Raw genomic sequence first — 18,751 nt, forward strand, 5'->3', positions numbered from 1 at the left:
GTAGTCAGACAGAATAGTATCAAGCAGGTAAACTGAGGAACACAAGTCATTAAAAAAATAGTAGCCATCTCTCCCCTGTTCTCTGTGGTCCCTTTGTGCTATTCCTCCACAGCCAGGTAGGCTGGATGTTCTAAATGGCCAAACCCATAAAAGGCAGGCAGGCAGGCAGCAAGATAACAGAAGGAATAGACTGGTTTTCCATATTCACCTGTAGTTGAACTTTCCCCAAACATCCCAGACTCTCTTATTTAACAAGTGCTGTTTTTCTGTACACTTGAGAGGCATCAAGAGGTGAACAGTTTGGGGAATTTGAATGATGATAAAGATGTTTAACTTCTGTGCCAGGGAAGATAATGGAGCAAGTAATTAAGGAAATCATCTGCAAACACTTGGAAGGTGGTAAGGTGATAGGGAACAGCCAGCATGGATTTGTGAAGAACAAATCATGTCAAACCAATCTGATAGCTTTCTTTGATAGGATAACGAGCCTTGTGGATAAGGGTGAAGCTGTGGATGTGGTATACCTAGACTTTAGTAAGCCATTTGATACAGTCTCGCATGATATTCTTATCGATAAACTAGACAAATACCATTTAGATGGGGCTACTATAAGGTGGGTGCATAACTGGCTGGATAACCGTACTCAGAGAGTTGTTATTAATGGTTCCCAATCCTGCTGGAAAGGCATAATGAGTGAGGTACCGCAGGAGTCTGTTTTGGGACCGGTTCTGTTCAATATCTTCATCAACAACTTAGATATTGGCATAGAAAGTACGCTTATTAAGTTTGCGGATGATACCAAACTGGGAGGGATTGCAACTACTTTGGAGGACAGGGTCATAATTCAAAATGATCTGGACAAATTGGAGAAATGGGCTGAGGTAAACAGGATGAAGTTTAACAAAGACAAATGCAAAGTGCTCCACTTAGGAAGGAAAAATCAATTTCACACATACAGAATGGGAAGAGACTGTCTAGGAAGGAGTACGGCAGAAAGGGCTCTAGGAGTTATAGTGGACCACAAGCTAAATATGAGTCAACAGTGTGATGCTGTTGCAAAAAAAGTAAACATGATTCTGGGATGTATTAACAGGTGTGTTGTGAGCAAGACATGAGAAGTCATTCTTCCGCTCTACTCTGCTCTGGTTAGGCCTCAGCTGGAGTATTGTGTCCAGTTCTGGGCACCGCATTTTAAAAAAGATGTGGAGAAATTGGAAAGGGTCCAGAGAAGAGCAACAAGAATGATTAAAGGTCTTGAGAACATGACCTATGACGGAAGGCTGAAAGAATTGGGTTTGTTTAGTTTGGAAAAGAGAAGACTGAGAGGGGACATGATAGCAGTTTTCAGGTATTTAAAAGGGTGTCATAAGGAGGAGGGAGAAAACTTGTTCACCTTAGCCTCTAAGGATAGAACAAGAAGCAATGGGTTTAAACTGCAGCAAGGGAGGTCTAGGTTGGACATTAGGAAAAAGTTCCTAACTGTCAGGGTGGTTAAACACTGGAATAAATTGCCTAGGGAGGTTGTGGAATCTCCATCTCTGGAGATATTTAAGAGTAGGTTAGATAAATGTCTATCAGGGATGGTCTAGACAGTATTTGGTCCTGCTATGCAGGCAGGGGACTGGACTCGATGACCTCTCGAGGTCCCTTCCAGTCCTAGAATCTATGAATCTATGTCTTTAAGCTTTAAAGATGAAAGGTCTAGCTTTTCCCCCCAATTAGACTGTAAGAATGATGAGATCATGTGGGCTCTTACTACTTCAAAGGGTCATTCGAACATAACTTTCAGAGGAGATGGCATAAAACCATTTTTTATGAAGTATGAAGGGTACGTTCCTTACATGTTCTAAGAAAGGCTAAATACATCCTCAGATCATTCCATCTTTGCTGTTCTCCTGGTCTTTTAGGACCGCTTCTAAAAGCTTAACTCTAAGGATATATAGCAGCAAAACCTTACACAGAACTGTATTCTGACACTTTACTCACTTTGAGTGACATCTTATTCTGAAAGTACTGCCATTGAAATCAATAGGCTACTTGGAGAGTAAGGTATTACTCAAGATGAGTAAGGCAATCAAAATCTGTCCCATTATGGGCCAAGTTTTGCCTTCAGCTGTGCAGGAACAGCTCCAGGTGTCTGCTGTGAGAGTTGCCCCTTCACATCAGAGAAAAAAACGTGGGTAAGTGTCTTCAAGATTGCTATCGTGGAACAATTCTAGGTCGAAAATATGACATCTTCAAACTCTGTGTGTATACATGGATTTGGATTTTGATCAATGATTCTGTCACTTTGTTTAAAGTGGTCTTTAAAACTCACATCATCAAATAAAAAAAGTGCTGTTTTAGGATTGAATCCGGCCCAGTTTTGAAATGACAAAACAAAATGATAGTGATACTTATAACTCCCTTAGTGCTTTGCATTTTACAAACATTAACGAATTAATTCTCACAACACTCTGAATAGGCAAGTAAGTATCATTTTACATGTAGGGAGATGAAGGCAAAACAGTTAGCCCAGGACCACACAGTAAGTCAGTGGCTGAGCTGGCTTGATTGCTCAGGAATTCTTGGCTTCTAGTCTGTAGTTCACTGGAATAGGCTGGTAAAATAGAATTATTGGATTAATGGTAAGAAAAAATCATTACCATTTAACATTTCTGCAGGGACCTATGTGATGGTATCAGTCCTGTTCTCATTGGATTGTTATCTATATGACAAAAATCAGCAGCATGGTTTGGTAAGAACTGACACTTCTGCTATCATTCTCAGCAGAGGAGTCAGTTCCTTCCTGAAAAAGGATTAAGTTTAATTAGTGGAGTTGGTGAGGATATTTGGACTCTGCCTCTCCTGTTGTCAGCCTGGAACTTTTCAAGAGCATTAAATACATTCTTAAACACTAATTCAGATTACACCATTGCTACTCTCATCCTCTATATAACATAGTTTTTTTTTTATTTTCAACATATAAATTTAGCTCTGTTGGCTTCCTCTGTCACCTGGCTTCTCTGATGACTTGTAAGAAATAATACAACCCATATACCACTTATTTTGTGCCTATATCCCCTTTTCAACACAATTGCTAAAATCACTGTGCTGTGAGATTATGACCAAGGCCACAGGAAGTTGTCACCCAAAATTGGTGAAAAATGTAGAGAAATGTTTCTATTTTATCAAATATTTGCAAGAAATGTTCCAGTGTGGGGAAAAGTATCTAATTTAAGGTCAAATCCTAGGTCCTGTCGACTGGATAGTGCAAAGCTTTCTGAAGCTGCACAGCTTGCCCTGTATTTATATTGTGCTCATCACTATACTATCTAAACATTTGTGTACCATAAAAGCTCTTAACTTCTAGGCATATTTAGAACCTGATCCATCTCCCACTGACATTTAGGACCTGATCCAACTCCAACTGAAGGTCATGCAGAGAATTCCATAAACTTCAGTGGAAGTTGGGGTTGCCTGCCTGACTGCCCAACCCTCTTTCTCCTTAGTAACTCTGACAAACCCATATGTTTTGAATGATTTCCTGGAGAAACTGAGCATGGAAAGTTTTCCTCACAGTTGATGCTGAATTCCCCAACCTACTGACAACAGGGCTCCCCAGCCTGACATCTCTGAAATGGAGCAGTCGTCACAGAGCAAAACTCTGGGGCCCACTGGCATAAAGAAACTGGTACCTTGGCAGTCTGGGTAGGGAAGGTCACAGATCCACTGCAAACCCACCCATCTATCTTCCAGCATTGCAGGCTTTCAGATTTCTTTTAATTGTGAGGGACCCTATTTCTGATTTCTCTCCCCCATGACAGCAATGTGTGAATTACTGCTACATCAATAACTTCTTCAGCTTCACCAGAGAGACCAAGCTCCCCCAGCGCATCACAGAAATGATCTTTCAAGATCAGAAATGATCTCTCACATCTGTGCAACTTGTTCCCATGTAGCAGGTGCAGATTCCCTCTGCTCTCTTTTTGCACAAGACCCATCCATCCCCTGAACCTTCTGGCCTCATGCTAAACCTGTTTTGTCAGCAGCATAGCACTCATGTATCCCTTACAAACAAGACAGAGGATTTTGCCCATAATGTGTAACTGGTTTTCTTTTAGACAATTTTATGCTTTAAAATTAGTCTATAACTTGCAAGGCCAACAGAAATCTGCTGAACATTTTGACAAATTCATGTGAGATTTTTCCTCATTCTCAGTGGCGTTCCTTAGATCATTAACTTCACATCACTCTCAGCTTTAAGATTCCTACCATTTTCAAACCTATGTTGCAGAGGGACAGAACATGCAAATGACAGTATGTGTAAAACACTGCAGATTTATTGATACAACTATACTTTAACTAAATATTTATGAAATAATTCAAAGAATGCAACAATATGCAGCCAGCAGAACTGGAGATATTTAAATCTAGACTTGGATTTCTCTTCTCCAGACCTGGATGTATTTGTTGTGTATTCAGTTCTTGTAACTGCACAGTATCCTATTGCCAGGTCATTTGTGTAGTAGCAAAGGACAGGAGGCACTTATTCATTCATTCTAGACATAAAGCACCACACAACAGTTACTGCAGGGGAGGGGAGATTAGGAAATAAAAAGAAATGATGCCAAGGACTAAAGGAATGGGACAACCACAATTTCCGTTGAGTCTTGGAAGTCTAGGAAGAAAGCCTTGTTCTGGAAAACAGGCTTCCTGGAAAAACTGGCTATAAAGTGATTCATAATGCTAAATAATTTAAAATGCCTTGGCTCCAGATGAGTGGTTATTTCATAGACTTCCTCACTTAGCGCTATCATCAAAAGGTCTCAATGCTTGGAAATATTTGAATTTTGGCTTAGGGCCCAATCCAAAACAGATTGCAGTCAATAGAAAGACTTACTTCCATTGATTGCACTGTACTTTGGATCAGCCCCTTTTGGGTAAGATTTTCAACAGTTATTTTATCCCTCTCTTCCCCCTCACACACACAGTTCAAGGACGGCATTCACACTTCTGACAGAGAGCTCGGGACTCAGAAAGTTTTGGGTGGTGTATGTATTTTAGTATGGGCTGTTGCACTGGCTGTAATACACACGAAGGGAATAGTTAAAAGTATTCAGTATAGACCCACATCCTGAAATCCTTATTGAGCTTTTCTGTAGGGGCCAATCCTACACCACCCAAATCAGTATCAAACATCTCTTTAACTTTGATATTAAAGGACAAGGGCTTTGGTCTTTATCAAGGCACAACTCCCATTGATATAACTGAGAATTGTTATTGAGTTAAATGTAGAATTAGCTCAGAGACATCACTAATGGCTAGTCTACACTACCTCCATCTAATTTATGCAACTACAGTCGTTAGATCTACTTACTTTGGTGGTTACACTGTGCTGTGTCAATGGGAGAGCGTCTCCCATCGACTTCCCTTACGCTTCTTGGGGAGATGGAGTACACAAATCGATGGGCGAGTACTCACCCATTGATTTACATGTCTTCACCAGACCCGCTAAATCAACACTTGCTGCATCGATTGCAGCAGTGCCGATCTACCGGTAAGTGTAAACATGCCCAGAGAATTCTGTTTGGATAAAAACTGAGCAAGGCAACAAGATTTGTCCCACATAGTACTACATCCCTCCAAGTGATGTATTTTGCTTTATTTTTTCATGAGAACAGCTTATTTTGTAATTGTTAATATAGTTCTTGTTTGTTTGGGGTTTTTTGCTAACATTATGATGTATTCCAATTAGCCATTATGAAGTATTCCAAGATAGACATTTGAACATGTATATGTGCATTGGCAAGGCTTCAGTTGTAATTATAAATATTTAGTGGCAGCTCTGGCATTTACAAATAGACCTTGAATGAATTGAAATAAATGATGGCATGCTGGCTATCTAGGGACAAACAGCATATTTACATGCTGTAAAAGGATGGGTATATTTTACTCCCGTCAATTTAGTCCTAAGATTGTTATTCAGTGTTTATTTCGTAGTCTGAGATAGCAGATCTCTCTCCAATCTCTGAAATGAACTGTCATTCATTTCACACCTGTACTAAACTGACATAATGCTAACTGGCAGCGTGCTAACATCCCAAATTGCCACCAAACTAGTTAGCTCAGCAGTGGAATTCTCACTCAGATTCTTCTCGCAATGCTCACCACCTGCTGCCAGGGAACCTGTCAATACAATGCAAGGTTATAATACTGAACAAGTTAAGATTTACAGTATGTTGGGGTACACAGTACAAGTCACGTAGAACAAACTAACAGGGCAAAGCTTAGTTTGTCTGCCATAGCCAATGTCCAGTCTAAGCAACCAGGATGGAGAGAGAAGTAGCAGCTGGGAGCACTGAGAAATGGGAACAGTGTGGAACTAAGACTAAATGTCACATGGGAAAGGAATAGAATTATTCATAGAAATTTGAATGTGGAGGTAAGTGTCAGCTAAGAACGGAGAGATCAATTCAGGTTATGAGGGATGCATTAACTGTAGCTAGGAATGGGCCATTAGGGAGCCACGTATATTAGCTGAGATGGAGAGGAAAGTGATGGCTAAGTGCAGAAAAGGAACAAGAATATTGAGGAACCCACTAGGCTGAGGGAAACTGCCCATAAAATTTAATGTTCATATTATTGATAGCACCAGCCACAATTTCAATGCTTTTTGTTTTTGAAACTAACTTTTGTTTACAGTAGCATGTTGTCCACACTGTCAGAATCCAATATGACAGAAATGTATTGTAGGAACTCATATAGTACATGTTTTCAAAAGACTCTTTCATGCTATCATAGAGAGAACCATAAAGCTGAAAAACTCTGGAATTCATGTTGCTCACATCATCTGGTACCATTGATGGTATTCATGAACTAAAAATAATTTCAATTGTATTTGCAGAGTTGGGCCAAAAGTGGAAATACAAATCTGAATCTCTTCTATTTGTGTGTTATTGGATCTGAATCCTCGGATATGAAATTACCACTGTTTGCTTCTGGGTTGGCTCTGCTACCAGAAGGGGATTATTTGGGAATCTATTAATCTGTTTTCTAATTTTGGGTCAGAAACAGCTCAATTTTGTTTGTTTTATTAACAACTATGTGTATTATTGTAGCAACCAACATGGAGGCCCAGTTACAATCAAAAGAAAGAAGACAAACAGCAACAGACAACCAAAATGGCTGAGGTATGCTTCCTTTTCTGAAACATCAGCCTATTTAAAATAAATAAACGAAGACTCCCTCCTTTTTATTTATCCCCTTTCCCAATGGAAGTTATCCTCTTCCTTTACGTTGAACCAAAAATTTGCCTATCCAGAATTTTTTTTCCCCCAGGGGCACATCCTCCACACAACACTTTTTAGTAAGAGCATTCTATGTGATGAAGTCACAGAAGTCTGAACAAACAAAGCTTGTAAAAATGTGCTGACCTTGATGCTACCATGTTTTTTTTTGTTCCCTTCTAAGACGGACTTCAGCGCCTTTTTAAAGCTATTCCCCAGGAAGGTAGTGGGCTGAGGACAGGTCTCCTACCCACATAGTTGGGATGCATAGGGAAATCCTGCTGAGAGCTACCTCAGGACAACTGGAGTCAAGGTCAAGGTCTCAGCCTTTATCTGATTTCCTAAAAGATTCCCTAAATTTCCATGATGAAGACTCTGGATGGCAACTCCACTCTCAAGCAGAATGGAACTTTTCACGGTAAGGATCAAGCTCTTCTGTGCAGGAGACAGAGCTTTCTCAGCAGCTGCTATGACACACTGGAACGTACTCCAATGAAAACTAAGGGTTATCACAAGCCTCCATAGTACAAACACAACCCCAAGGTCATAACAAAAGAAAGAGGCCCTGTTATAATTGTCTTAAATGTGTGCACTGTCACACACACAAACAGCTAATGCCCTTGACTGATAAAGAAACAAATCCATCGCAGAGCTCTGCAGCACCATAAGTGTGCACCAATGTTCCCTTTTGCATTTCCAGAAGCTTTACAAAATGTGAAGGTGTCCCTTGGCTCAGGCAGATGTCATCCAGCCAAGATGTGTGCGCATATGGGATCACTGCTTTCCCTTGCCGGCTGGGAACTAGGACCAGCGTGAATGTGGGTGGGATCTGGCTGCCTGTACAAAGTTTGTAAACCAGACATGTCCTAAGCCAGGGGTAGGCAACCTATGGCATGTGTGCCAAAGGCGGCACACGAGCTGATTTTCAGTGGCACTCACACTGCCCGGGTCCTGGCCACTGGTCCAGAGGGCTCTGCATTTTAATTTAATTTTAAATGAAGCTTCTTAAATATTTTAAAAACCTTATTTACTTTACATACACAATAGTTTAGTTCAGGGGTTGGCAACGTTTGGCACACGGCTCGCCAGGGTAAGCACCTGACATGGCAGGTTTGGCTGATCACGGCCCCTACTGGCTGCGGTTTGCTGCCCCAGGCCAATGTGGGTGCTTACCCTGGCGAGCCACGTGCCAAACGTTGCCGACCCCTCATTTAGTTATATATTATAGACTTATAGAAAGAGACCTTCTAAAAACGTTAAAATGTATTACTGGCACATGGAACCTTGAATTAGAGTGAATAAATGAAGACTCGGCACACCATTTCTGAAAGGTTGCCGACCCCTGTCCTAAGCCTACTCAGTATGAAAACAGCCTCCTTTCCCCCCTTCACAGATGTTTTGCAGTGTGCAGCAGCCAATGAATTGTGTTTGCCACACTGGCAATCAGATGGGTGTAGAGACAACACCAGCAAGCTTTCACCTAACAAGTGCTCACTCCATGACATTCTGCACCTACTCAACTAGTAACTGACTTTCCTTTTTCGATGGTCAGTGATTTTGGGGTATGTTTTCATGATTCAAAGCAGGAACTGGTATGTGAGGTTTCCCAAAATAACAGTAGGCACAAACACTATATAGAATAATATAATTTGTGGGAAATTAAGTCCTTTCTTCCCTTTTCAAGTACAATCCTGATCTTCTCACTGCCCTGGCATCATGAATCTTTCCAGTGTTTTCCCATGTTAGTATTCATGAATTTGCCTCTATGGTCCACTAAGCCTTGTGAAATCAGCCAATAGTAACCTTTTCAGTTCTGTTACTCATTTTCCCCTGGGGGGGATGCAAAGTGATGGGGTATAAGTGCCAGCAATGGCCTACACACCATTTGGAAACCCCATGCCTCACAAACCAGCACAACTACAACCCTGACAGTAGAGCTTCCAACCCCACAGTGGTTTGCAATGGACCTATAGCTGCCTGGTGTAGCCACAGACAATAACAACCCACTTCTACATCAGTATAGCTTCCATGAATCAAGTGTTCTGGCACCAGAGGATTGTGCAAGCTCATCAGACAGATCCATGAAGGTCTGTTTTCTCAATTCTGAAGCTACTGCTGGTCTTTCCAGATTTCCAAAATGATGTCATTTCACCACACTGAGCTGGTTCTCCCACACCAGAAGTCACAGTCTAGTAATGGGCATACCATGGCAATACCGGCATTCACCAGCTCTCTTTCATGCAAGCTGAATGAATTATCATTGACCCTCAAGGTCCGACATCTTTGATGTGTTAGAAAGTTATACCCAAATTCCATCCAGCATTTTGCCATTCACCTACTCCGCTGCATAAATGTGTATACTGTGATCAGGAGTAGAATCAGATCATCATCCAGGTGCTCCAGTTCTTCCACCCAGTTTTTCAGGGAATAGCAGTGAGGGGCAATGTGATCAGAAACTCCCATCGGCAAATGTAAAGGGGTGGACAGTACCAACACAACAAAAGAAAATGGTTCCTAGTGTGGCTCCCTGTGTTGCACAGAACCCTGGTATGGTAGCATTAATATCACATACCTACAACAGCAGTGTGAACATAAGTATATGTGTGTACACAGCACTTACATGGGTCCACCACAGCATATGTGGACTCTCGGGCACTAGTATGGGACGCAACCAAGAGCATTTACATGATCCAGTACTTGGATATGTGCACAGGTGGAGACATAGGCTAAATGAAATATATAGCATTTGGATATGAATTAATATAAGGTTAAAAATAAAGTATACAGTACATAGCACAATTGCCGCAACTCCAGGAGAAGGGAGATTACAGAATGAGTAGGAAGCAAGTAAATAAACCTATGAAAAGTATAATTTGTGAATTCTCCCAGGATGCAATTTAACAAGCGTGCACTGACTTTTATAAACTGATTTTAATGCTAATATTGATTCTTTCAGTAGCTAGGTAATTAAGAAGAATTTAGAGTCTGTATTTTTACATATCTTAGTTGTTTCACATCCTTAGACAAAATACAAACTTTCTACTCTACTAGTCTTCCCCTTACTTAAAGTCAATAGCAAAACCTTCATTGACTTTAGAGGAGCAGGCTCAAGCTTATATTGCTTGAAAAGCATACCTTGTAAAAATGATGGATAAAATCTTGGCCCCACTGGAGTCTATGACAAAATTCCCATTGACGTCTAAGATTTCACCCTATACTATTTCTTTTATTAGAGATTGATTAGGCATTTGAGCAATAGACAATGTCTACACTCTTATTCATGGACTAATGATTTCTCCCCATTTTCTTTCTAAATGCTTTCTCATCATCATTATTTCCTACTTAACAATTGGCTAGGAATGTGAACATTCAGATTTCTCCAAGGCCACCGTTAGCTCTTCTCCACAGTGCTTTCTTATTAGGAAATATTTGAAAAGCATCTCTTCCTGATATGTCACTTCTGCTGCTTTCTCAACTGTTATCAACACAGGAACATCTATCCGGAGGCAGGTGCTACACTCATGGAGGGCCACAGAGGTTTAACTAACTCCCAGACCTGCTGAATCTAGTCTTAATATTTTATTTTAAATACAACTAAAATATACCTTGCTGGGGGTGGCGGGGGGGAATCAAGCAAGACACTGCACAGTTTTAAGGTTTTTTCCTATTTCCTATATCTATTTATTGCATATATATGAATAACAAATGTTTCCTATTTTATTTCTATTATGTCTGCCAGATTAACTTCCTGTATAAATGTTATACACATAGTCTAATAAACGGGTAAGGAAATGTCAGTGATGCATCAATACTAACAAACATTAATGAGAGAAATAAAGTAAAAGAGGATATTAAAAGCAATATTTTAAAGAGAATTTTCTTTAAAATCGGGAATAAGGGATCTAGTGAAATAAAATTACCCTTTTGTCATTGACTCTTCAACTACCTTCATGGCTACTTTAAGGTTTTCCTAATGAGAGGACGTAAACGACACCTTGGTCTCAGCATTGGATTTAAACTCTCTTCTGAAGGAGTAGATCAAAGAACTGCAGTAGTTTCAATAGAGAAACTTGACAGGCAGCATCTTGCTAGACCATCACTTTGTTGTCGGTTTCATCAGCGGCTACTCTGTCTTCTGAAAGGAGCATCAATTTATTGCAATTCTCTATTAATTTCATTTTTCTTTAGGGAAACCCTCTTAAACCACTACAACCCATCCTTACTAGTTTTCAGAAATTAACAGTGTCAGGAAAGTATCTCTGGCAAACTCCGTTTATGGTCTTTCTCTAGCAATCCTCTATAAAGGTGTCTCCACCTCCCTCATACACACACCGACCCCTGATCTTCCCTCCCCCACCCCACGTCTCTTCTACCATGCGGCAACACACCATGATCCTATTGGATTAATACACACGCAATATAGTTTCAGGATCTGATTGGGAAAACAAAACCAAAAAAAAAAAAAAAAAAAAAAAACCCACCCTAGCTTGCCATATACCTCCCGAGGGGTTTGCCTGGATCATTTATTTATCTTGTGCGCATTAAGAAACCACCATTAGGCTGTGGTGGGAGGTGCTTTACTTTCTGAGTGCCAGCCTGCCTCTTTTGCACTGCAATAGGAATACACAATCGAACTGAAGCTGCAAGCTTGGCAGGAGCCGCCTGGTGCGTGCGTGTGTGTGTGTGGTTGTTGGTTCTGTCTATCGATCCAGCTCTCTGCGTGTGTTTTCTGATATATATATTTTTGCTGGCATTTTATTTTATTTTTATGACTATTTTATTTTATTTTTTTAAATCCTTGCCTGACTTTGATTGCAGCTTGGACTTAAGCGCCGCTGAGCTGCTGCTTGGAGGAGAAAGAGCGAGCGAGGAAGCTCTGTCTCCTTTCCCTCCGCTCTGCCTTCGGATTGGTCTCTCTCCTAAAGTGCTGTCCAAGGGTTGGCTGCAGGGCTGCTGAATAACAGGTGCATTTTGCTGCTCCGTCGCCTCTCAAAGAAGCAGCCGAGGAATGCTGGTGCATCTGATCTGTGGATAAGAAGGAGCAAAGGGGGGAAGGGGGTATCCTAACCCGACCCAGAAAGAGGAGAGCTGCCAGTGTGTAGGAATGTGGCTCATCGTTGCTGGATCCGGATGCTTGGCATAAAAAAAAAAACTGGACGCTGATTCTTGTGACTTATTAAAAACAAAGGGGGATCTGAAGAAGAAAGGAAGTGGGGAATAAAAGCGAGCAGGATGCTCCGACTGCTGCTGCTCAAGGCTGAAGCGAGCCTGGTGATTTAGCTGATTCAGCAGCTGCTGGAGGAGGTTGCATGAGGAGCCGTGGGGGGTTTCTGGGGCTGGAGACATGTCCCCTGACTGACTGACAGACTGGGAGACCGATCGCTTTCCCTTCCCTCTCTCTCTCACCTGCCCGTCTGCATGCTGCTTTCCCCAGCAGCAGCTTCTCCCTGATGTCTTGTCTTTCCCTCCGGGGGGGTGAAAGGCACCTAGGATGAGTGAAGGGGCTGCCTGCGCCTCCCCACCTGGTGCTGCTGCTGCTGAGGAGGGGGCGGCGGCGGCGGCTGGGGGCCCGGACGGGGATGGGGCTCCCGACCCCCCCAGGGAGCTGCGATGTAGTGACTGCATCGTCTGGAACCGGCAGCAGACGTGGCTGTGTGTGGTGCCTCTTTTCATCGGCTTCATCGGCTTGGGGCTCAGTCTCATGCTGCTCAAGTGGATCGTGGTGGGCTCCGTCAAGGATTATGTCCCCACCGAGCTGATGGATTCCAAAGGGATTGGGCAGGACCCCTTCTTCCTCTCCAAGCCCACCACCCCGCCGAAGAGCATGGAGACCACCACCACCACGTCAAGGACACCCAACCGGATAAGCACCCGCTTAACCACCATGACCCGGGCACCCACCCGCTTCCCGGGGACCCGGGTCCCCATCCGGGCGAGCCCCAGATCTACCACTGTGCGCCATACAGCTGCCCCCCCTACCAGTTTCTCCACCACGGTCCCCTTCAGCACCACCATCCTGACCTCCCGTCCGCTGCCCGGGACCCCCAGTACCCAGCCAATGCCCATCTGGCCCACTGCGGCATACGCTACCTCCTCCTATAAGATCTATGTCCACGACTCTGCTCCATCCTGGACCTTATCTCCCTTCCAGGAGTCCACCACCACCACACCAGAAACTAGCACTAGCCCCAAATTCCGTAAGTAAAGCGAAAACTGCCTTGCCTTTGGACACCCCCCTTTTCACCGCACCCCACACCTGGTTTAGTCTTTGCATGACTTCAAGAGCCAACCTGGTGGTGTTTCTAGTTTGGATGCTAATGTCTAGTATCATAGGCAGACAAGGGTTAGCGTGCAATTACTGACACTGCAGAGCTGCTGGAAAGCCCTTAGATTAAGTTTCTGCCTCTCTTTCCCCCCTTCCCTCTTTATCCCCGTTCCCCCCCGGCAAGTTCCCTGTTTGTGTGATGGATGTTCACACAGTAGCAGTCATTTGAGGTGGAGATATCTCACTATATTTTATAGGAAAGCAGGAATCCCTCTTTCCCCACAGCTTGGTCCAAGGAAGGGCTGTTGAGAAATCCGTGGTCAGAAGGGATAAGTGATGATCCAAAATTTGGTGGTGGCTCTGGAGAAAGGCGCTGGCACTAATTCTGTGGCTGCTGAGATGAAGTGAACTGGTAGACTGATGTTTGGTGCTCCTCACATAGGGTGTGCTAAGGTGTGGGTGACAGTCGTTAAAAAAATCTTTAAATATAAAATGTGATCCAAAGCAATCTCCCTTTCCTTGATGCCTGGCTGTTGAAAAGACCCTTAGCCAGTGCTCTCCGAAAGGGACAGGAGCCCACCCCCTGAATGTGCATAAACGCTCAAATATGATCCAGTCTCATCTATTTGCCATCCGCCACCTCGGCAGATTACTGTCCTCATTGACTAGCTCTTAGAAAGGGGGGTGTTTAATTTCCCTGAATGATGTTTGGTGGCTGACTCTTCCCACCAGCCAGATCGCAAAGCGAAGGATTCTGGTTTAATTTGAAATTTAATTTGGATCGGGGACCTCTCCCTGCCGGCTGTGAAGGTTATCTAGGACGAACGGCAATCTCTGCCAGCGGAACTTCTGGGCAGGGCCGTTTAGTAAAACGATTAATTATACTGTATTAGAGTCTTGTGTGTTTTCTTGGCTACAGTCTAGGAAACGAGGCGCTGTGTGTCCCCCATTAGTGGTTTCTGCTAGGCACGTCAATTCAATTGAATGTTATCAGCGGAATCGCTTTTGTAGCCCGTGGCTCCTCTTTTTGCATGCTAATCTGTGGTTGTTCCGCTGGAGGATTTGGTTAGTTAGTCGTTTAAACTTTTTTTCCCCGTTACATCTATTTGCTGATAAGCCCCGGGATAAAGAGTCCATATGCACAGCAAACTGATGCCGTGCATTGGCGAACCAGGCAGAAGAACGGTAAATCTGAAGGGGGGGGGCGAACGCAGCTGTCACTAAATCAGAATGGCAAACAAGGCAATAACTCGCTTCTCCAGCCTTTGATCAAGGTAGGCGAGAGAACCTTCCTTTAAAGGTGCATCTGGCAAAAGGAAGTTGGAGGTTACAATCAGGAAAACCTTTTGTGGAAGAGCTCCAGGGCTGCCACTCTCGTTTCTGCGCATAGAGATGTTTCTGAAATATACATTTTTTCTTTTCCTTTTGTCCCAAGGGTGCCTGATTTTCATTCCATCCTCCTGTGTTCAAACCTTGTATAAGGTAACAAAGCTATATGGCTTTTCAAACTGCATTGACTTTTATAGGGTTGAAATGCTGTACATTGGCTCAGGGCTTCTGCCAATATTAAAATATTACTGTGCCATCTTGTAATCCATTTCCAGCTCTCAGTCCCATCTTTTTGGGTCTTTAAAGAGAAATCCACTGTAATTTCCCTCCCTCCCCACAGTCTCCCTATGCACTAAAGTGGACACAAGGCTTATTAATAATCATGATCAGCTGGCAGGACCAGTCCAAACCAAGACAAAAAATCAACAACAACAAAATTTTGAGCTGGTTTGAGCACTCACACAGATTTATAAGCAATATTTGTTCCCTTAGATTGCTAATACCAGATAGATCAGGGTGTTTCCCCTTATTAAATACCACTCCCTTATAGGATGAAATGGAAGAAGTGCAAATCCATCAGAAATTGACCCTGTTTGAGTGCATTGATAGCAGAGATTATCATTAACGGAAGATTAAATAGATTACATAAAAAAGGATTTGAATTTATAGGGCATGTGGATATTTTTTAAGCCCTCAGCTTCATATAATCTTTCTCTGAGGTTGCAGTATCAACTGGGGAGAAGGAAATGTAATCTCTCTTTCATGAACTACTGACAGTATGTGACCCTATGACCCAATATCCGCATCTTCCACTTGCTTTGATTGTGATTAACAGGGTCTTGTGAGAAAAGGAACTCTCTCTCGCTCTTTTTTTTTTTTTTTTTAATTCAGCTTCAGTTTCCAGGTTGCGCTGCCTGTTCTTTCTCTGCCCATTGCCTCGGCTGCTATTAAAATGAAAGTCATGGGTCCTGTTGTATCATGTGAATACAAATATGATATGACAAGCCTGGTGCCCTGGCTTTCAAGACAAGTGCAGACCCTTGTTTGATCCTCTGCCTTGGAAAGGCACATGTGTAGGCAGGGGTCATAGATCATTTAGCATTTCACAGTTTGCAAAAAGAGCTTTATCCAGATTGTTTTGTGTTGCATTTTATTAAACCATTTCAAGATGTGATAACACTGGGCTTGGAATGTGACTTTGGAAAACAGAAGGCAAGTCTGGAGGTATTGGTTCAGAAAACTGGATTTATGTCTGTTTAGTGTAAGTGTTAAAAAAGTTCTTTGGTGGTGGTGGTGGTGGGAAGGATGTTCATCTGCAAAGATATAAGGAAGTCTCTCTGTTTTTGTGGATGTGTAGGATGAAAATCATTCTTGGTTCCATTTTGCTCACAGACAAATTCCCTATTTGCTGTTTTGAAAGTTCTTGATGAAATTCCTCCAGGTTCTGACCAAGCAAAAGCTAGTTGCTTATCAGTTCACAAAAAATAGTACTTAATTTGGTGTTCAAAATAAAAATCAGTCACTAATCTAGAATGACTATCTAGCTTGGGGATAAGAGGAACTTACCTACTAACTGAAACATCCATAATGCTTCATTTTTATTAAACATTGGTTTCATGTTTAAAGTATCATGCCCTGATTTTTTTCTATTTGCCTTTTTCTTGATATGCTAGGTCCTTCAGAAATGTTATTATGTATATGTTGAGATGTTGTACTTGAAATTATGCATGCATGGATTCAGCTATGCAATGACATGGTGCTTCCTCTTGTATCCATACACCAAGAAGCTCAGCTCAGGCAGCCCTGGCTCGTATAATGCATAATAACCAAGAAGAGAGATGTTACAGGACTCCTAATCAATACCTTTTGTGAAATCCAATTGAGAGCTTTTTTTTAAATCAGTGCAGACTGAAACCCTAGTATATTTTGATTTTCATTGGTCTTAATATAGGATTATAAGACTTTTTCTGCTTTAATCAGTTATGCAAAGCATGTCCTTTATCTGCTTATTTTGCACAACATGGGTTGACAAAACAAGCCTGGCACCTGAACTAGAGCCATCACCATTGGTTTCATTTCACAATGGATTAAGTATTTTTTTTCCACATTAGGGGTGGTATTTAATAAATGGCATGGGAGGGCTTTTACCAAAGAAATTCCATGTGGAAATCCTCTCCCTGCTATGTGTAGGAGATGTCAGACCCTCATGAAACGTGTTCAGCTCTTTCCATGGCTCAGAAATCTTCTACCCACACTCGACCTGATCCTTGAAATGCTTACCTGTGCTCTCAACTTTATTACCATGGGTAATCCCTAAAATCAATGGGACTACCCATGGTAGTAAAGTTGTTAAGCAGGCTCACAAGGGTTTGCGGGATCAGGATCTTACTTTATTAACCAGTTTGCAATACATTGAGGGATGATGAACCAAAGAAAACTAGAACTTGAAAGGCAGTTGCTTCCTCTACCCCTTTTACACACACACACACACCAAAATTTTGTTTTCCCCCAGCTGAAACAATCAGTAGATAAAGGGATACTGTGATGATAACAATCATGCATTTAAAAATTACTTAGCCACCAAGTAATAAATGGGAGTAATTAAAATTTAAGTTGATTTTCACCAATTTCTGAGGCCTTCTTGCTTTTTTGTGTTTCCATCAACTTGGACAGTGGTATTAGACTTGTTAATTTCATTTTCTATTTATAGATAATTTTCATTTCTGGTAGTTATGCACTAGCACATTATCATTGTGTCTGACGTTGATCACTCTGCAGTGGAAGGTTTAAATAAAAATATACAAATACCAACATATTAATGTTTTAAAAATATCTTTAAATTTTGATTTTAATTATACTCAAATTATAGTTTTACACTTAAAAATACACTTAAAATTAGAAGCTATATAGAACATTTAGTGTTAAAAATCAATATAAAACAGTCATCAATTATACATCTTTTTGGTTTTGCCATTGAATACCATAAGAATATAACTTTATAATAACTTTCTTATAATAATTTAACCATATAGTATATTAATGGATAGTAAGTGAGAATGTAATTGTGTCCAAGTGGAGTGGTTTTAAATGGTTGTGAATTATATATATTTCCTACTATACTATACAATTCTTCTTTTTACTCAAGTCTTTAACAAAGGTTATTGGAAATATCAGGATAGAGGAAGAATGCAATAACAATTGAGCAGTACATGTGAATGGAAAACAGATGACTTATATCCTGTAGAAATTGTTTAGATTCATAAATCAAACTAAATATTGATTAATTAGTTTGGTTCAGGATTCATACACTATATTTCAACCAGTTACCCTAATTATGGAAGGAAAGGGACCTTAATGTTTCAAATTATTATGCTGCTTTTTAAGATTGAAGGACATATTTTTTTGGGGGGGCTACAAGGCTATTCATTAGGGTGATATAATCTGTGATGCTTGGTAGAAGTAAAGGTTTCCTTTTTTTTTTTTATAGCATGTCTTCTCATTAGCAATGATACAAGGACTATATATGATATATGTTCACAACAATATACTGTTATAAAAGTATTGACATATCACAAAATATTATCCTAAAGTAATGATAATGGTCTGTGCTAAACCACAGAAAATACAAATTCAAAATTAAGGCCAAAAAATCAGTCTCTACCCACCTTATTGTGTCTAGCTGTTGCAGTACACATGTGACTTTTCAGCATGTGACCCACGGTTCACAGACCTGCTGAAATACCCAATAAAAATAGGGATTGTTATGATTTGGATTCAGCTTTACTTCTGAATTCTTTAGTATTTGTTGCTTTCAGGAGGTATTTAACATTACTTTTACACAGTTTTGTGTTGTTTAATTTTGTTTGTTTCTCTTACGATTTATTTGAAA

General features: G+C 41.3%; 1 protein-coding gene across 2 annotated transcripts in view; it reads left to right on the plus strand.

Annotated features, from left to right (window-relative positions):
• Window positions 1–11,904: 11,904 nt before the first annotated feature.
• The window catches only part of NRG3 (neuregulin 3), an 871,038-nt gene continuing 864,191 nt past the window's right edge, over window positions 11,905–18,751 (plus strand). For both annotated transcript variants that reach the window (XM_054036194.1, XM_054036195.1), the window contains exon 1: window positions 11,905–13,465. In XM_054036194.1, coding sequence (XP_053892169.1) covers window positions 12,760–13,465 — 706 coding nt within the window. In that variant the 5' untranslated portion in view covers window positions 11,905–12,759. The remainder of the gene's footprint in view (window positions 13,466–18,751) is intronic.

The sequence above is a fragment of the Malaclemys terrapin genome, chromosome 7 (genome assembly GCF_027887155.1).
Source record: "Malaclemys terrapin pileata isolate rMalTer1 chromosome 7, rMalTer1.hap1, whole genome shotgun sequence".
In the NCBI taxonomy this organism is placed as follows: Eukaryota; Metazoa; Chordata; order Testudines; family Emydidae; genus Malaclemys; species Malaclemys terrapin.